A 22,115-nucleotide genomic window follows, 5' to 3' on the forward strand; every position below is an offset into this window, starting at 1 on the left:
CCAGATGCTAACAATAACTATTGGCTTCTGCTCGAGCAGAGTATAGACCAGGCTTTTAACGAAAATTGTGCAAACATCGTAGTAGCCGGTGACTTTAATTTAGATGTACAATCGTCTGTCTCAAATAAAATATCTCGGCTTATAACGTCATATAACGCTCACCAACTGATTGACTCACCAACCCACTTCACCGAAAGGTCATGCTCAATTATTGATCTTATATTTGTAAAAACACCAAATAATATTATCACAAGTTTTGTTGCTGACCCATTTATACCTGATCTTACAAGATATCATTGTCCTGTTGTTTGTGTTTTAAAATTCGACAAACCTAAAGTGACCTGTTATAAACGTCGTGTTTGGTTATATGATAATGGTAATTATGATGACTACAGAGACAAATTAGCGATGAAGGACTGGAGTTTTATACACAATGATGATTTTGACTATGTTGCCGATGAAATTGCTAAAACCATTTTATCGTGTGCTTCAGAGACTATCCCAAATAAAATAGCAACAATTAGGCCACACGATATTCCATGGATGAACAATGATATCAGAAAGCTTATAAGAAAACGTACCAAACTACACAAACATGCAAAACGCCTTAATACCAATGAAGCCTGGAGTAATTTCAAAAAATCAAGAAATGATGTGACCAAAATTATTCGAAAATCAAAAGCAGACCACAATACCAAATTAGTAGATAAATTAAATTCAACAAACGTTTCAACAAAGGTATGGTTTAAAATTGCTAAGAAAATCACAAATAGAAACACGTCAAACCACATTCCCACCTTGTCTGATAACAACATTGAAGCTTCAACAGATGTCGAAAAAGCAACTTTGTTAAATAACTTCTTTTGTTCACAATCCTCTCTTGACGATTCACAGATTCCACTTCCTGATATTATTACTGTGGCGGGAAGCTCTCTTGAGAACATTATTGTATCTGAACAGGATGTGAAGGATGCTATTAGTTGTATGGATCCTTCAAAGGCTAGTGGCCCAGATCTCATAAATCCTAGACTCATTTGTGAGGGAGCATGTGTTCTGGCGGCTCCATTGTCTTCATTTTTCTCCAAACTCATTGATTCCTCCACATTTCCAGCGCCTTGGAAACTTGCAAATGTTATACCTATATTCAAAAATTCTGATCCTTCCAAGCCCTCAAACTATCGTCCTGTTTCCCTCCTTAGCTGTCTATGCAAGCTTATGGAACGCTGTATTCACAAAAAGCTTTACAATTATGTTGTAAGCAACAATCTCATTACTCCGCACCAATCTGGCTTTATCAAAGGGGATTCTACAGTAAATCAACTTACTTTCCTTTATAAAGAAATATGTCAAGCTCTTGATGAGGGGAAGGAGGTGAGGGCGGTTTTTTGCGATATATCTAAGGCTTTTGATAGAGTCTGGCATAGAGGCCTAATTAACAAACTGTCTTCTTTTGGCATCAGAGGGAATCTTCTCAACTGGTTTACATCATATATTTCCGGTAGGAAACAAAGAGTCGTTGTCTCAAATTCTTCCTCATCTTGGTCAGACGTGCTTGCGGGAGTGCCTCAAGGCTCTATTCTCGGTCCTCTTCTTTTTCTCATTTATATAAACGACATTGTTGATGATATTGAAGCTAACGTTCGTTTATTTGCAGATGATACTAGCCTGTACATTGTGGTCGAGACACCTGAAGCTTCAGCTGCTGTAATCAATGCTAATCTTCAGAAACTATCTATTTGGTCAACTAAATGGCTTGTCACTTTCAATCCTTCCAAAACTGAATCAATTATTTTCACTAGGAAACGTGATAGAGGGAATCACCCCCCTTTGTTTATGCACAATACTCCAATTCAAAGTGTTTGTTCTCACAAACATCTTGGTCTCTGCCTTTCTGATGATGCTAAATGGAGAGATCATATCACTTCCGTTCTCGACAGAACTTGGAAAAGATTGGGTATCATGCGTTCCGTTAAATTCATGCTTTCTCGTGCCTGCCTTGAGAAAATGTATATAAGCTTTATAAGACCCCTTTTGGAGTATGGGGACGTTGTCTGGGACAACTGTAGTGCTAACTTACAGAGTGAACTCGAGGCAATTCAGACCGAAGCAGCGAGGATAGTTACCGGTGCCACTAAACTGTGTAACATACAGGTCTTATGGCTGATTTGAAGTGGGACACCCTTGCAATTAGAAGAAAAAAACATAGGCTTGTTCTTTTTTATAAGATGAGTAAAGGCATGACACCCGAATATCTATCGTCGTTGATTCCCACCCAATCTCAGGCCAGATATCCACTTAGAAACTCCCTTCCAATAGCAACAAGACAATCGGAAACCGTCCAATCTTTTAAAAACAAACTTCAAACACACTCCACAAAACCATCTCCACTTTACAATGTCGGTTCGCGCCGCAACCAAATCATGCATTGTCGTCTAAGACTTGGGTGTAGTTCGCTTAACCATGATCTTCACAGAAAAAATATCATTGACTCCCCTTTATGTACGTGCACCGAAATTGAAGATGCGTCCCATTTCCTCATGATATCCCCTTTATACTCCACCCAGAGACAGCGATGTTTCAATGATCTTCCTTGTGCACCAACTATTCATAATTTACTTTTCGGTGACGATCGCTTAACTTTTGAACAAAACAAGGATATATTTCTGTGTGTGCATGGGTTTATATCAAGTTCAAGGAGATTCGATGCTTGATCGGGTCTGTTCGGATGGTGTTCGGTGTCGGGGGCGGTGTGTCATGCATGAGATGATAGACCTACTATACAGCTACATGTGTTAGAAATGATAACAGTATATAAGCAAATATATCACACATCTTATTTTAAGCATCTTGATCGGATTTGAATATTATGTTTATTGAACTAAATACCTATTAGAAAAGGAATTTACATAAGTTTTTAGTAACTTGTTTTCCAATCCTTATTACTTGTATTGTTGTTATAATACCTTGTATATGTAAATTTGAAATAAATACTGTTTAAACTAAACCCAGGGTTTCGCATTCGGTATCTCATTCTGTTCCTTCAAGTCTGCTTTCATCTGGATTTGACTTGGGTACTGCTCTCACTTGCTATTTCATATAACTTATGACATTTCAACAAAAATTAAGCTAAAAAATTAAGGCGTGTTAACCGATACAGTTTTGTCATTCATTTCCATACTTGTAAACAAACTATTCCAAGTCTATGCTTTGCATCAATAGACTTTTTTGTATATATCAGTATCCGTAAAGATGGTAGGTTATCTTTAATTTTAAATATTTTGCTGTATATTTTAACAACAATGCACATTGACTGCGTAATTAACAGTTGATTAAAACACCTCAAAAAGAGAGTAAAATATAAATTATTATCTATATATTTTATATAGCTGAAATCAAGCTATTCTGCCTCATATTATCAGTGATCTATCAATTCCGCTTCTCACGGGAGATCACTGCGTAGGAGATTGTCGGCTGAGTGGCAGTAGGTTTTAAACAACCGCGAAAGTTAATATCGTAATAATTACGACTAGTACAAAATGATCGCCTATATATCAGCAATTTCGTTGGCTGAAAATTTAGGTTATATTTTAAAGTCAAGTAGTGAAAAATTTGTACTTACGTATATTATTTCGGGGCATATAAACTATTCTTAAACTAGACTTATGATCCTCAATGCTAATATAATTATATATTGTGTATACCTTCTCATTGCTTTGCCGGTAGTAATAAAAATTATATAACCATGATCACTCAAGACGGAACATTAAACTGAAATAACTACCCATTAAAATATTATCTAGAATCAGTTTAAGCTCACGTGTTGCATTTATCATATTATGGTAAATTGTTGAAATAGTTTCTTCTATATTGCATTGGACTCTGGAAAACGCAGCAAAAGTAAATCAAGAATAATCGAACACCATTTAAACGGTGGTACCTTTTGTATCAAATACAATCAATACAACGTTTTTAAAGCTGCACTCTCACAGATTAAACGTTTTGACAACTTTTTTTTGTCTTGGAACGAGCCAATTTTAGCGAAAACGCATTGAAACAAGTGATATAAGACTGCTGACAAAAATCAAGTCGGAGATTTTCATATTTAAGTTCAAAAATTAATGTTTTATGCATTTTTTCTTAAATCGTTAGTAACGCTTTTAGCCATAACACATTAATTTTCTAACGGAAATATGAAAATCTGCGATCTGATTTTTTGTCAGTAGTCTTAAATCGCTGGTTTGCAGATATTTACGCAAAAATTACTTCGTTTCAAGACAAACAATAAAAAAGTTATCAAAACGGTAATCTGTGCGAGTGCAGCTTTAAGTTATATGTACAAATACCAGAAAACCAGTTCCGTACTGATACACGTTTTCCGCCTTTGCGTGTGGAACGTTTGATTTTTAGACTATCTGCGCATGCGCGCAGGTAGTCTTAAGACCACAAACTCCAAAGAACTACTTCTATTCATGTCGTTTTAACCCATTTGTTTTGTCTCAATGTGCTCTATGTTAAGCAGAATGACATAGAAACCATACAAATTGATTTGTCGTGTTGCAGTCCGAGTTTTTGCTTGTTCGGCTATTTCCGCGCTGTAATTATCTATCCCGGCGTGTTTTTTTTAGCAGAATATTACTATTTTTAGATCGTTATATTTATTAGATTAATGAGGGTCAAGATAATGGAGCCTCTGGTAGGAAGATAACATACAGTATTGATATTCACTCTAGTTTAGCCCATGATGTTTCAGAAATTATAACCGACCGCAAGTGTCCCATCGCCTGCAGGATTTGTTATTTAAACCTGACGTGACCTTCACGCTTATTTGTAATGGTGATTTTTTATTTGACTTTTATGAGAAAAGAAAGAAATATAATTATTATATTAAGTGTTTAAATAGTTGTTTCTCAGGTTTCGCATTGCTAATGCTTCAAATACTATACATTGTAATTTACCTGCTACACAATAACAAGATACTATTCATTCTATGACTTTAGGCGTTTATATTTCTAATGAGATGTTTTCATTTTTGCATAAAAGCTTCGTTCCGGTGTATTCTTGGCATAGTTTTAGACATTAGGCTTTCAATTTATAAAAGCACACATGCCCTGATACGACAGTGAGTCATGCATACGTTTGGTGAAGCAAAGTAGTTCGGATTAAACCTGTTTAACATCAAAAGAGTACGAAGCATTCATAACAGCACTGGTACTGTTTTTAGACAGGTATTTACATTAAACATAAAGAACATTAAATTTATCAATAAACTTTAAAAAGGACAATCATATTCTCATTCATAAAAACAGACTAGTTCCGATAATCTAATCAAAGCGCGAAGCGCTGAAAGACTATCTGCGGGCAAATATGTGAGAGTTGCAAATTTTATTTGAACTATGGGAATGGGTGATGGGCACATAGATAAAAGTGAAAAATGTGCTGAGGGCCAAGACCGCTTGTGCCCACACTGGGCGAGGAAACAAACATATCTTTATCTATTTTAGGGCGTCTTGTGTCATTTTGTTTATGTAAATGTCACTTCAATCGTCGTAATACCCCTTCCGCATGTATTTAATGTTACAATGCCCGCCCCTTTCAATCGTTTCTGAAGGTTTTTCGGTGCTTTGATTAGATATCATACGTAAGGCAAGTTTTATGAACAAACACGTTTTAAATGTTTGAGGGAAATGATTTTATTTTATTTATGACCACATGTTTGTCCTTACCGCGGGAAAACGACCATCTGATAAGCTTTGCATTTTAAAAGGTATTATTGCTAAAGTTGCTCGTAAAAATAAAATCATTTTCTTTAAAGAATTAAAACGTGTAAGTTCATAAAATTTGTCTAACGTTTGCTATCTAATCAAAGCACCGAAAAACCTTTAGACGCGATTGAAAAGAGCATTTACTGTAACTTCAAATACATGGGGATACGTCGACTGAATTGATATAAAGCTGTGCATTTTGAATGGAATTATTGCTGAAGTTGTTTGTAAAAAAATGATTTTCCCTAAACAAAACGTGTATGTTAATAAAAGGAATATATATATAAATATATGATGTATTGTATTTTCCTATCGTATGATATCTAATCAAAGCAACGAAAAACCTTAAGAAACGATTGAAATGGGGCATGCATTGTAACACTAAATACATGGGGGTGGGGGATTACGATGTCTGAAGTGACATTTACAAAAACAGAATGACACAAGACGCCATAAAGATATGTATAAGTTTGTTTCTTCGCCCAGTGTGGGCGCAAGCGCTGTCGGCACATTTTTCACTTTTATTTATGTGCTCTTCACCCATTCCCATAGTTCAAATAAAATTTGCAACTCTCACATATTTGCCCGCAGATAGTCTTTCAGTGCCTCGCGCTTTGATTTAATTCAACATTGTAAATTATCTTTAAAATAAAAACTACTGATAAGCCAGAAGTAAAAACAGTGTTGTTCGGCCACTGTCAATGTTTCTACTGAATCCGTGGAGGCAAATCTGTAGTAACGTGGAAAACATTTGTCCATATAGTTTAGTGCAAAATTAAATTGAATGGAACTGCGTGTAGAAACGAAATGGCAAAAGGCCAAGTCAATAAAACATAGGCAAATACAGTGAATGAAAGTAAGTAACGATATAAACAAATGTATCACTTAGCTTGTTTAAAAGACACAATGATAAACTCCTCGTCTAAATCTAATATCAAATTCTTTAAATACTATAATTAAATGGAAACTACAGGGATAAGCCCAGTAGCCAACATATCACCCAAGACCCCGTGACAGGGCCGAATATACACTGCACGAGAGACGCCCAACGTTATTATAACACAAACACAGCAAACATACATCAATATATCTGAAGCAAAGAGTTGAAACAGTAAAACATGTTTTCGTCGTATTAGTTAAAGTATTTGATAAAAGTTAATTAGAAGTGTACCTGTCCTACATGTTGTACTCCTATAACGCTATATTCACTGTTTGGTGTTTGTTGACCTATAACGCTGTATTCGCTATTTGGTGAATGCTGGCCATTTAAGGCAACGGCGCCATTTTCATCGTCCGACACACCATTGGAACGTTCACACTTGACTTTATCTTCAATATCAAACATTCCTCAATTTTCAGAAACCCGGTAGCAGACATCTCCAAACACGTACTGCATTACAGAAAGCGTGCAGACGACCATGTAGAACACAGTGCCACAAAGAAAAGTAAGAAGCCGGAAAAAGCCTCGTCTGAGATCATAATCATAGATCCTATCAAAAGTCCATTCTTGCATCAGACATTTTGTCACATCCAAAATGAAAACCGATTGTTTCTGAGGGGAACAGAAAATGCTAAACAATACCATTAGATATTAGCACCGAAGTGCACTGTAGTTCTCTTTGACATATGCCTGTATTTATTCCTCATATAAGCTTCCTATTATTACAATCTGGTAATATGCCGTCAGATTGTCCGTTTAGGATAATTGCGTGAACTAAATGGACTTAATAAGGTTACAAACTCTCTTGAGATTTGGAGCCATTATGCTGCACGATATTCAGCGCGTTTTTACTGGCTCTGGAAAGGTTTAGGCAAAAGCGGCGTCGATGTGTGCTCTTATATTCAGAATTATTTTCATGGATCGCTTCTGAAGTTCCGGTTAATGATACTATTGCACGCATACTGCCAAATATTTACTTGTCAATATTAAGGAATATTCTGTTCACTCTTGCATTACATTCTCATTCCATGGAGTGTGCATTATGTAATAACTTTTTTTATTATCAAAATCGTCGAATGCAAATAAAGTATAAAGGAGATGCTGAGGCGAACTTATTTTCAACATTCAATTTTCATACACAATTTCACTAAGTCAAGTAGTTGAACACTTCAATGTCAATGTTACAAGCGAAATTATATTTTTGTAGCACCAAGGACTGCATCAACAACAACAATAACAACAACAAAATAACAATTCGTTACTAAGCAATTTTGTCAAATGATATTAAATTTAACGAATAATAAGGGATCGAAGAATTTAACAATGGATCAAATAATTTGTTGTTTTTTCAAGTAGATCCCCGACCCCATTACCAGAGAATATCCTCAGTCCGTTTTCTCTTCGTGTACTGGATACAAACAAATCTCTACATTATGTGTAGCTTATTTCAACTTTTAAGCAACTTTATTTGACAACAGTATTAAATTACTGAATAAATATTGACCAATCAATAAATGTTTTGAAACTTGAATGTTAATTTTTGACATTTAGTTTTAGGCGGTTGGTTTTGGCAGGATGGCGTGTTCTTGGTAAATCGTGAAAATTAACGCCAAGATTGACAAGATGTAAATAACATTTTGCAGAGATATGTGTTATATGAACGAACTTTATTAGTCACGTTATACTTACAATGTCTTCTATGGTCATAGAAATACCATTTCATCTTTAAAAAAGCCGAAAATAAGTTCGACCTTGGTGTTGTTTACATATGCACCGGCTAAACATTGCCGTGATAATCGCAAACGCGATGTATGGTGTAACGTTGCGGTCATTGTGTATTAATAAGATTAGGGGGACTTTGAACATTCACATTTCGAAAACGCAAACTGGGATTTTTGCGGATTTACTGTATTTTGTTCAAAGAAGTTAAGGCCTACATGATGCACTATTAAAAGTTTCTGAAGGAATTTGTTTGACCTCAAAATCTAATATGACTGGCCTAATAATTGAATACAACATGCAACAAAAGTAGAAATTAATATAATATAAATTTCTAATCAATTGAAGCAAAAACTTGAATTTTCAGAAGGTTTCGACATACGTCATCAACTCTATGCCGCAACGATGATATGTTCGGGGATACTAATTGCAGTCTGCGGTCGATTCGTTAACACATAGAATAAACCATACACACGTATACCCATTGTTCATAGGTAAACATGTTTACAACGGCTGGTTGTGTAATTCTTGGACTAACGATATACTGAGTATTATGATGCAGAAATACCGACCATTATATTTTGCTGATTAGTTTTTGCTATTGTTTAGCACATTTATCCTTGTCAGCGAGTGTGTTAGTCATTAAAAGTCTGCTGTAGCCTTCGATTAGCCAAAAATACTACACTCTCTTCAAAACAAATACATATTTTTTAAGCGGCTCATTTTCAGATGAGTTTTATGAAGAAAACAGCAGTCAAGCCTAAATTATTTGGAAATAAATAACTGACTCGGTTGGTACAAGTATGGATTGTGATCGAACTTAAATTCAGTATATGTATCTTTAAATACTGTCAGCAAGTAAGGGACAACGAGTTAGTGATGAAAGTCAGTTCTGTTCTTTATCTGGCAATTCGTGAGCCATTATTCTGGATTGCTTTGGACATTTAAAAAATATTTCGACCTGAAACATTGTTACCAAATTTGGAAATTCAAAGGCAATTCAACGGTTAAATAGTGTGGGCATTTTCGTCTAGTTACGAACTTGACCATAATCTTTCGCCAATAAACAGTATGACCAAATTTGCTAACGATAAGTGTATTCGCCAATTTCCGAGAGCAAGCAATGCTTTATGATTTTATCAATTCAAGGATCAACCCTATTGGTTGACTATGACTGTCCGGTAAGTCATTGAACATGTCCGAGATGTTGTTGAAGAAAGCAGACAAAGTCGATTATATTGTATTATTATTTACAAATCAAGTACCATAACTCTGGAGCTACTTTTACTTTCCTTTTGCTTGTTTAAAATATTCGGTATAATTTGCGGCTAGTTATATGCGTACGTTATTGATTGGACAACTTTTGTAGACGCCGCCCATAGCCACCCGCATTTTCGTTCCGTCTGAGGACGGGCGATAAAAAAGATAAAAAGGAAGTTTTTTTCTAAATATACAATGAGATAAACAGTGAACCCTTTTTACAACCTAACCCTTTACATTTTATATGCTTACGATTGTTATGCATCATGCTTAAATTGAACTGCATTTGTAGATGATTCAAACTGATTATAATTTCAGAAAATACATTTCGTCTAACCAAAAAAGAGAATTGATGTTGATGTTTCAACTTAGAACAATATTGATGATATTTCCAGATTTCCCAGGTATTTATTTTGAAGACAGATTTACTCAATTGATGAAGTAGTAATACTTATATTTACTATGTTTACTGAAAGACGTTGCTATCTTTGTCTTAATCGATCTATACACAGAACGGAAGACCTGAACAGTCTTATATCGGTCACTGGCAAAGCGAAATTATTTACAACTGTTTTCAAAATGTACATTTATTTCAAATGATGTATATTAAGATAACACCAACACATTTCTAGATCTGCTTTACAGCTCACAGTGCTTGGAGTTTTCGTAGAGAGTTACCTAAATGATTATTACAATGTGCACCAGACAAACTCATGCTGGATATTTATATTTTAGACTAGGTCTCTTTAGATATTCATACCAAGGTTTTAGCAAATAAGCCCACCGAAAGCCAGAAAGAAGTCTGGCTAAATTTTGAGGACCAATCAGGCACTTATCGCAATGCATCGGAAAACACTTGAATTTAAGTAAAATTACAAATACATTCTTAGCTTACGGGTAAGTGAATAAGCCCACCGAAAGCCAGAAAGAAGTCTGGCTAAATTTTGAGGACCAATCAGGCACTTATCGCAATGCATCGGAAAACACTTGAATTTTAGTAAAATTACAAATACATTCTTAGCTTAAGCATTACGTGATAATATCAATCAACCAACCACGCGACAGCCTTTTGCTAAATCGCGTTAATAACGCTTTTATAAATATGGCGGGCTTCACAAACACTATTTGAGCATATACCAACATTTGTTGAAAGGTTCCCACCGTCAGTAGTTTAGTTTTAACACTCCTTATGATTTTCCACACTTTATTTCGTTAAAAAGAAAAACTGAATAATTGCATTTTACAGACCATGAAATAGTCCCTTTAATGATGGTCCTATTTAGAGACACAATCCTTAAACCATTACAAAACACACAACGCAATAATACAATACAAAAAACATTTAAATAATAAATAGTAGTTAACGTGGGGAAATTAAACTATAAGCTACGGCAAAACCTAATGGGAACTAGAACTCCGCGAGTCGGATGTGTCGCCTGACGAATTATTTACTGTCGACATTATAGCTGTTAGATTGGCATTTTATTCATTTATAGACAATGATGTTGCCATTTAACTTTCAAGTGTAGGTGGCATTTGATAGTTTACGAGATATGCCACGGACAAAACCTAAGCAAGAAAATTAACAAAGGGCAATAACTCTATAAAAATATGGCAGCAAGAGTAACGGTTCTTGTGCACTGCACTTGACCTCAATGAGATCTATCTAGCTATGAAGTTTCAAGTTGATACCTCTTATATTCTTCAAGATATGCCCCGGACAAAACTAACAAAGGGCAATAACACTAAAAATATGGCAGCAAGAGTTACGGTTCTAGTGCACTGCACTTGCCCTCAATGAGATCTATCTAGCTATGAAGTTTCAAGTTGATACCTCTTATATTCTTCAAGATATGCCCCGGACAAAACTTTAAGCATGAACATTAACAAAGGGCAATAACTCTAAACATATAGATGCAAGAGTTACGGTTTTTATGCACTGCACTTGCCCTCAATCAGATATACCAACGAAATAAGTTTCAGGTTGATACCTCCTATAGTTTACGAGATATGCCACGGACAAAACCTAAGCAAGACAATTAACAAAGGACAATAACTCTAAAAATATGACAGCAAGAGTAACGGTTCTTGTGCACTGCACTTGCCCTCAATGAGATCTATCTAGCTATGAAGTTTCAAGTTGATACCTCTTATATTCTTCAAGATATGCCCCGGACAAAACTTTAAGCATGAAAATTAACAAAGGGCGATAACTTAAAAACTAAGAAAGCAAGTGTTACTGTTATTGTGCACTGCACTTGCCCTCCATGAGATCTATCTACATATGAAGTTTCAAGTTGATAACTCTTATATTCTACAAGATATGCCCCGGACAAAACTTTAAGCATGAAAAATAACAAAGGGCAATAACTCTAAAAATATGGAAGCAAGAGTAACAGTTCTTGTGCACTGCACTTGACCTCAATTACATCTATCTACATATGAAATTTCAAGTTGATACCACTAATATTTTAGGAGATATACCCCGGACAAGCGAAAATGGGACGCGGACGCCGCCGCCGCCGCCACCGACGCCGCCGCCGACAAAAGTAACCCCTATATGTCGTCTTTTCAGGCGACACAAAAAGAATAGGACGGAAAGTAAAATCCGTGCTTACTTCGTAAACAGATAGATGTATGTACGTGAACTTTGAACCCAAAATAAATCACCGAGTAAATGTCATTAATTCTCAACACAATTTTATGTAAGGCAGTTTGCATTCTTAATAGCAGATTCTGAAGATCTGACCAATCATCAGTCTGAAGCGATTTTCAACATTTTTTCCAAGAAGTCGTTCAAGCGATCCAGCGGCCTAACGGCCTAGCAGCGTGAAGTTAGCGGCCTAGCGGCCTAATATGGAATCTTATTTCAAAAACATTTTTCCATTTAAATCGCTTCAGACTGATGATTGGTGCATATAAATAGTAAATATATCATTGCTTTAGAAGAGCAGACATGTTTGCATGCTTTAAATGGAAAAAATGTTTTATCAACTTTGAAAAAAAATGTTGAAAATCGCTTCAAATTTATATTTTGTGCACAAAAACAGTTAATATATCATTGTTTAAGACGAAAAGGCATGTATTCGTACTTTGAAATAAGATACCATATTAGGCCGCTAAGCCGCTAACTTCACGCCGCTAGGCCGCTAGGCCGCTGGATCGCTTGATCGACTTCTTGGAAAAAATGTTGAAAATCGCTCCAGACTGATGATTGGTGAATATAAATTGCAAATGTATCATTGCTTTAGAAGAGCAGACATGTTTGCATGCTTTAAATGGAAAAAATGTTTTATCAACTTTGAAAAAAATGTTGAAAATCGCTTCAAATTTATATTTTGTGCACAAAAACAGTTAATATATCATTGTTTAAGACGAAAAGGCATGTATTCGTACTTTGAAATAAGATAAAATATTAGGCCGCTAGGCCGCTAGGCCGCTAACTTTACGCCGCTAGGCTGCTAACTTCACGCCGCTAGGCCGCTTGGCCGCTTGGCCGCTAACTTCACGCCGCTAGGCCGCTAACTTCACGTACATTGAATACATAGCCTAAGTCACCTATATTTCTACGTGTAAGTTATTACTAATGAGTAGGGATGGTAACGAGTACTCAAGTACTCGATCGAACGTCCGTGTACTCGAGTACCAAATCACTACTCGAGTACTCGGGAAAAAAAATTCTATAAAAATCACCAAATACACGATTTACAGACAAAATATCAGATCTGGTTAGTTGCCAAGAGGACAATTTAGGGTCCCTCTAATCGACCTCAATCAATTAGTTGACAGTTGTTGTGATAGTTGCAAACTGTCAACAAAGGACCCCTATTTCAAATAAGCACTGATGTCAATTAGCGAAGTTTTGATAGCGGTACTTTCACCTACACAATTCTATTGTATACCAATCAGAGACCTTTTACCAAACAATGGACGCTAACGAGCGAAAGAGTATCGACCGTTACGAGAATTGATTTCTTAATGGGCGTATTTTAACTATTTTGCAATGATTATCACAATTGGTTGGTTGATATTTTAAATCAAGAATTATGAATATTAATGAGGTAAACAACAATTACACAGTACGAAAAACTATAATTTGAAAAAAAAAATTGTAGAGTAAACAACTGAACTTCGTATTGAATTTCGTTCACTATTTTTATGTATGCTATTAATTTTCGCTCATTGTAATTCTGATTGTTGTTCATTTCTGCAGTGCATACTTGTATAAAATGAAACGAATATGACAAATTAAAAGCCTGAAACAACATTTGTTTTCTTTTTATATCACTTTTTTTTAAAATACGTAATGAAAGTTTGGTTTAAAATTGAAAATGAGCAATAATACGACCAACGCACAATATACGTCATTAACGATACATGTATACACAATATTGTCTTTGCGAACACAATTTTTCCGAGTAATCGAGTACCCGAGTACTCGATCGAACGATCGTCCGAGTACTCGAGTATTAATTTTACTACTCGTTGCCATCCCTACTAATGAGGCAACTGGATACTGGGGGATAGTGTTTAAGGCGAGGTGATGTTACTATGATAGTCATGAAAACAGAACAAATATAAGAACTTGGAGTTACTATTGAAATATTGCCAGGTTAATAGTTCGTTGTCTTCTAATGAAAATTAAGCACTTATTAACTGTCATAGTGAGTCAAATGGTCGAACACATACACTTATTTCTACTGTACATACCATTGTGCTTTGTCAGCATGTTTTTCATGTGCTTACTATACAACACTGACTGTTACAATACAAACTGATTGGTTGGTTTTGATAGAAATGTGTTTTCTTTGTAATTCATGAAAAACAACGCTGGGAGTGAAGTGATATATCATTCTAAGCACCATTACTATACTCGTGCTGTTAGCGTTCTTCAAATAATTCAATTGAATTAAATATGCCTCACAATATAAAATTATATGAATAAATTGTGAATCAATTGATGTACGAAGTACGAAGTTTAATGAAGGTTATGTACTTAATTGGGTATTAAGTACTGCGTATTGATCCGGGAGGTTGTATTAGACTCGAGATTCGGATGATTCATGTCCGAAAATAGCAAAAATCGGAAAATACTTTAATGAGCGTATGTTTCTTGTTAGCATATACCCGTTTAAAAATATATTCTTGTATCTTGTTTTCACAAGGCATCACTGATCCGTTTACACGATCATCCGTAGACATTTGAAGGAATTCTTTAAATCAATGTAAAAGTAGTTCGAAGGAATCCTATATACTGACATTTAAACAGGGTGCCTGTGGATGTTTGAAAGAAATTTTCCAATAGGTGTTTGAGGTCTGCGATTCACATTACGCTTTCGCGGCACACTCTGAAATAAATAAATAACAAAAGGCCATTGAAATGGTCCAAATAAATACATCACAAAATCCTTCCATTACGTCCATCTGTAAATGCTACCTGATCATATGTGTACTATTGAAGGCAATCCTTCAACTGATGATAGAGGAGTGCGTCAAATAATTGTGTTTCATAATACCTCAGAATACAACCTACATTTTCAGCCAATGAGATTGCAGATAAGGACACATTAGGTAGTAGACTTAATCATTAAAGTGACACTCTTATTCAAAATCAATGCATACACATGTATAACAATCATACATTTTGACGGACAAACATTTAACTATTTACTTAATGCATTTAAGGAAAATGCCAGTTTTACTAATAACACGCTTGTAACCGTGTATTTAAAAGCAGAAAGAGAAAAAATTAAATGATTGGTGAATGCTAAAAGATTAACTGCGGTCTACTATAGTCTCATTTGGTAGAAATACCGTGTTTTATGCTCATTTTTACAAATTAAACTCGGTTTCTTTCATAAGAACCATTGTTTTTGACATTAAGTCATTCTTTTTTTAATATTAAAACAATATTATTAATTGTGGTAAATCTTATTTTGGAGTAAGAGTGCATCTTTAAGAATTTCAACGTTCGCGCGTGTTTGAAGGTCAGCCTTCTGCCAATCATCCGATACACATTCCCTGCGTCAAATTTTGCGTCGACAATGTATCAGCCAATGAGGTTGTATTAGTCAGTAAGATGACATGAAGTTAATTCTTAATGATTAAGAAAGACTCGTTCGCTACGCTCACTCCGTCCATTCTTAATCATTATGAATTCACTTCATGTCGTCTAACTATTACATATAAAATAAAAGGCCATTATACTGGTCGAAATAACGCAACCACAAAGTCCCTTTTTTACGGTCATCAGAACGTGATCCATGAGCATCTGTGAAAGTTTGAAAAGGATTGCAGCTCAACACGAAATATTTCGCGACGTTTGTAAGCAATTTTCTGGCGCCAGGAAATGTTGGTGCGACATACAAGTGCAGCCTGTAGTCAGTGGACTATCGCATATATGGTAACACATAAAGACAAGCCTTACAAACATATAACGTATTGTTGACACGTTAGCATGTTTACAGCGGTTGGTTGTGTTATTCTTGGACAGTAGTGGTCTACCTTCTAACGATTAATAATGATGCAGAAATACCGACCATACTAATTAGTTTGCTATTGTTTAGCTTATTCGTCCTTGCCAGCAAGTGTGTTAGTTATTAAAAGTCCCCTGTGGTCATTAATATAGCCTTCGATTCGCTGAAAATATTACACCCCTTTCAAAGCATTTTAGACGTCCGATTTCGAAGAATATTTTTATGAAATAAACAAAATCGCCAACGTTCGCAAAATATGCTCGTTCTTATTTAAGGACAGTCAAGTCTGTTATTTGGAAACTTAAAACTGCACTGACTCGGCAGTACTAGTAAGGTATGCAATTGAGCTTTAATAAAATATGTGTACCTACAAACACTGTCAGCAAGTAAGGGACACCGTTGTTCTCTGTTATCTATAATAACACAATGGAATTACATGCATGCAAAAGAATAACATCTATGCGACTGGTTATAACGACATAATTAATCGAGGATTGTGCCCATACAGATTTAGACAAGTTTAGTGATAATCGGTGTATATTTGCCAGATATATAAAGCAAACACTTTGAGCTCTGATGTGTGGCCATTCATTGGCCATCCTCACTCTTGATTGCTACACGTTCACAACATATTTTGACCAAGTTTGGAAATCCAAAGGCAATTCAACGGTTAAAACTAAACTTTCATGGTTGTCCGGTTAGCGCACTCGCTTCTCACCATGGCGACCCGGGTTCAATTCCCGGCCTGGGCGCATGTGAGTTTGGTTTGTGGTCACCAAGCCGGACAAGTGGGTTTTCTCCGGGTACTCCGGTTTCCCCTACAACACAAGACCATACTCTCGCGCAACATCGTGCCAACGAGACTGATTAATATAAGTTGTAATAGCTTGTTTCACAATCATTGTAAAATTGAATAAAGTTTAAACTAACTTAACTTTCCATTTAGTTTCGAACTCGACCAATGTATTTTGCCCATAAACATTGTGACTAAGTTTTCTTACGAAATGTGTTTTTCAACTTTTTTGCAAAAGTCAGAGAGCAGAACATTCTTTATGATTTTGTCAATTCAAGGAACAACACTCTCTGATTGCCGGTTAGTTATCGAACTTGTCCGAGATATTGGTGTAGACAGCAGACAAAGTCAATCATTTGAGTTTTGTAAATTCAAGTACCATAACTACTGGAACGTCGTTTATTTTCCAATAAATGTTAAAAATATCCGAAAGTTTTTCCGGCTTATTATCTGCCAAAGTTATTGATCGGACAACTTTTGTGGACGCCGCCACCTATTTTCCGTTCCGTCGAATGACGGGCGATTAAAAAAACAAAAAAGAAGATTTATCATAATGTTTTTAACTTTTTATTGATATTCCATGAAAAAGACATTGCAACCATTTCATAACATAACCCTTTGCATTTTTAAGGGTTGATTATGACATCAGAACTACTTTCCTTACTGTTGAGAAAGAAAAGTGATGTTCATGTTTTAACATAGAAAAAAATATTGATATATATAAGTATTTCCAGATTTCAGGTATTTAGTTCGAAGACAGATTGACTCAACTGACATTGACTATATTTACTAAAAGGCGTCGCTATCACAATCGTTTAATATACACTTTGCAAGAGTATGAACAGTCTTATATCGGTCACCCCCACAGGAGTTACCTAAATGCTTATTACGAAGTACACCGGACAAAGTCATGCTGGATATGTATACCGAGGATATTCATATCCAGTGTATGTTAACTGTTAAGCCACGTGACACGTTTCGTCATAAATGCTAAGTCGGAAAGCATAATTTTGCTTCGAATAATGACTTAAAACAAATATAACTTTTCGTTTTACTATACCGTTTTAAATGAAACAAAGGGCAATCTATGCCGTTAAAAGTGTCCCGCCTTCGTTTTATTACCGGCTTTTGATTCGGTGGTTAGTTTTCTCGAACACTTCGACCTGTTTCTAAAAGAATGTTTTGACAGTGCAACATCAGGCAGAAGCTTTGTAAAGAAGGTAAGTCGAAGTGTTTTAAGAAACTATACTCTCAAAATCTAGTAATAGACCGACACCTGTGCCATGTTTCATTTAAATTGGTGAATAAAAGTAAAAGTATATTTGTTCAATTGTTCAACACAAATACCATATATATATATATTTATCATAAATATGATATTGACATTTTTGCTTTGGACTTGTCAGCAAAACAGTAGTTCACGTGGGGAAATTAAACTAACAACTTCAGCAAAACCGAAAGGCGAAAATGTAGGGCATAAGGTAAAATCCTTGCTTACTTCATGAACATATTGATGTATGTACGTGAACTTTGAACTCAAAATGAATCACTTAGTACATTTCATTATTTCTCGACACGATTTTATGTTAGGCAATTAGCATTCTTAACAGTAGATTGTATATCAAAACACAATTGCATTCCCAAGCATACCAGAACCAGCTGGTGTACTGAGAAAGTGCAAGTTCTTTTTAACTTTAGATCATACGAAAATTGAAAGATAGACCTAATTAGCTCATTAATTCAACAATCGGACGACTTATAATCCAATAGATAGAGGAGAAGAGGTCGTGAATACAAAATTACTAAGGTTGTTTGATATAGTATATAATTATTCACCCCATGTATATAAGCCTACATCTTAAGAGTACGCAAACAGCCTCACCATTATACAAACGTTAACAGTTGGTACAACACTTGGGGGAACTTTTCCCTTTACGATCAGCAAAGATAGGATGATCTTAAGTGTTTCCTTGCAGTCTATTAGACTTAACAGTAAATTTATATTCACCCGACACAGTCTGATTTCTCGATTTCTCGAGACCAGGTTCATACTCGAATCTTAAATCTGGTATACTACAAGTCTCGTATATCATTCACACTTAGTCGGATTCATTCCAATCAGTTTTATAAGAGATGTGGCGAAATATTTTTTTGTACGGGTACGTGTGGGGTACTTTTTGTGCACTACGTATATTTAGTGTACAATATTTTATTGACCTACGATAACACTGATAGGGTGATTTATGACGGTATGAGCGAGCCTGCAGTTGAAGGAACTCGGTTACTAACTATTTGAACATGCTTATGTTTCTTTGCACAAAATTCAAATAGTTATACTAGTGGTTATTAAAGTTTAGGTAATTGACCTTTATACATGTTCCGGCAAAATAAAATTGCATTTTAGTGTTCTTATTATTCAAGTCAATCTTATATATAACCTTTTTGGCAATTCTTAGGTCTGTGAAATAAGTCACAAATTTGGATATATTGAAAATGATATGCACTTAAATGAGCCAAAATACACTGACATATATGCTTAAAGTAACCATTGTTTATAGTAATAAAGCTTTCCGAAGTTATGCTTTTGTAAAAGTTTTAAATCATTTCGGGAATATTTGGTTTAATTAACATATATTATATACTTGACAGGTGCATTTTACAAATTTATGCTAGGCGAATTCAAATGTTATAGTGACTAGGGCCCTATTACAAACGACGTTTGTTTAGCACAACTTTCATAAACTTTGAAAAAAAAAATGGGGGTAAGTTTGCACATATTGCCAGGTTAATTTACAAGTTTTTCGCCTTGTTTTTCATGTCTATTACACCATATATGTGAACTATCCGTTTTCTACTCGAATTTGAACTTTGATATCGTCTACAATATACTCTTATTTTCCAAACCAACCGGTTAACGAAACATGTATGAAAATAAAACAAGACCTACTTTGCCCAATGTGTGGAGGATGTCACGCACCTCTAGCGTCGCTTTCAGTTTATCATTGTCATATTTATTGTGACGGTCTAGTTGATGTGTATTGTATATGTTAGTAAAAGTGTTCATTTCATGTCCAAACATTATACTGACAGCCTTTTGTGGTTCATCTTAAAATGTAAGATATGGCTTTGGTTCGTATCGAGTTTTAACTAAAACTCTCTTATCTCAATAATATGATTTTATCAAATAACGGACTGTAGATGATATGCTGTCAAATCGTAAAATCCTTCTTCTGAATTCCAAGGATGGATCTATAAAGCACTTCGTATCTTAAAACATCTTCCATCTGGTCATCCTCATTGCCACATTAACACCTCAACCATTCGCTACACCCACATCCAGAGCGTGAAAACACACATCCATATATTCCTTGTTTTCAAACACCACTCTGTTCTTTACCACAAGGAAAGTTTTACTCCTTTAATTCTCAACAAGTTTTGGCAAAGAGGACACATTTGCACCTCAATAAATACAACATGGGGAAACAAAGTGTGTTAGGCGATGGTTTTTACAGACCGTTCTGATATGTTTCTATGTTATTTCTTACTAAGCACATTCATAAAACATATTTATAACATCACTTTACTTTTGCATGACATTTATGCCATTACAATCATAGCAATAACTGTCAGAGTCATCATAATAATTATGTTATTTTTCCTTTATTACTAGTAGTCTATAGCTTGAGAAAATGCATTTAATTTATACAAATTTTTTATGAATTATATTATGTTTTAGACACTAGGCAAGAGTCATATACACACACTGTTTTAAAGAAATATCTGTGCTGTCCTGCAATGTTAATTACACCTCCAGCAAGTAAATTCAGAGTTGGCATTGGGCAAGGGATTAATTTTATATTCTAACATCAGCAGTGAAAACGGCAGACTTTATATGTGCAATTTCATTATTCAAGTGTTTGAGCCCATAAAAGGATTGTCTAGTACAACGCTCAGTCTTTGTTGTAAATCATTCAACAGGAGAAAATCGAGTTGCAATAAAACACATCATGAACTAACCTAGAAGCAAACTGACTTAATGATTCGCGGGTCACCACTCTTCCTTGTTACCCAGTAGCCAACTGACTTAATGATTCGCGGGTCACCACTCTTCCTTGTTACCCAGTAGCCAACTCACTTAATGACTCGCGGGTCACCACTCTTGCTTGTTACCCAGTAGCCAACTGACTTAATGACTCGCGAGTCACCACTCTTCCTTGTTACTCAGAAGCCAACTGACTTAATGACTCGCGGGTCACCACTCTTCCTTGTTACGAAGTAGCCAACTGACTTAGTGACTCGCGGGCCACCACTCTTGTTTGTAACCCAGTAGCCAACTGACTTAATGACCCGCGGGTCACCACTCTTGCTTGTTACTCAGAAGCCAACTGACTTAATGACTCGCGGGTCACCACTCTTCCTTGTTACCCAGTAGCCAACTGACTTAATGACTCGCGGGTCACCACTCTTGCTTGTTACTCAGAAGCCAACTGACTTAATGACTCGCGGGCCACCACTCTTGTTTGTAACCCAGTAGCCAACTGACTTAATGACTCGCGGGTCACCACTCTTGCTAGTAACCCAGTAGCCAACTGACTTAATAACTCGAGGGTCACCACTCTTGCTTGTTACTCAGATGCCAACCGACTTACTGACTCGCGGGTCACTTCTCTTGCTTGTAACTCGCGGGTCTCGACTCTTTTTTTGTAACCCAATAGCAAACTGACTTAATGACTCGCAGGTCACCACTCTGACTTGTAACTCGCGGGTCGCCACTCTTGCGTGTTACCCAGTAGTCAACTTAATTAATGACTCGCGGGCCACCACTCTTGCTTGTAACTCGCGATTCACTTATCTTGCTTGTTACTCGCGGGTCGCCACTCTTGCTTGTAACCCAGTAAAAAAACCTACTGAATGACTCACGGGTCACTACTCTTGCTAGTTACCCAGTAGCCAAATGACTTTATTACTCACCAGTCACCACTCTTGCTTGTTACCCAGTAGCCAACCTACTTAATGACTCACGGGTCACTACTCTTGCTTGTAACCCAGTAGCCAACTGACAAAATGACTCGCGGGTCACCACTTTTGCTTATTACCCAGTAGCCAACCTTAATGACTCACGGGTCACTACTCTTGGTTGTTACCCAGTAGCCAAATGACTTTAT

The 22,115-nt window shown here is 35.9% G+C and overlaps 1 protein-coding gene across 7 annotated transcripts in view; it reads right to left on the reverse strand.

Annotated features, from left to right (window-relative positions):
* The window catches only part of LOC128240540 (cys-loop ligand-gated ion channel-like), a 177,630-nt gene that overhangs the window by 39,101 nt on the left and 116,414 nt on the right, over positions 1–22,115 (reverse strand). The window contains exon 1 of one of the 7 annotated variants that reach the window (XM_052957209.1): positions 8,392–8,424. The exons of 5 other annotated variants lie outside the window; for them this stretch is intronic. In XM_052957209.1, the coding sequence (XP_052813169.1) occupies positions 8,392–8,409 (18 nt within the window). In that variant the 5' untranslated portion in view covers positions 8,410–8,424. Of the gene's footprint in view, positions 1–6,933; positions 7,219–8,391; positions 8,425–22,115 lie in introns of those variants that run through there. One more of the 7 variants, XM_052957203.1, reaches the window with a different exon arrangement.

The sequence above is a fragment of the Mya arenaria genome, chromosome 7, assembly GCF_026914265.1.
Source record: "Mya arenaria isolate MELC-2E11 chromosome 7, ASM2691426v1".
Taxonomy (NCBI): domain Eukaryota; kingdom Metazoa; phylum Mollusca; class Bivalvia; order Myida; family Myidae; genus Mya; species Mya arenaria.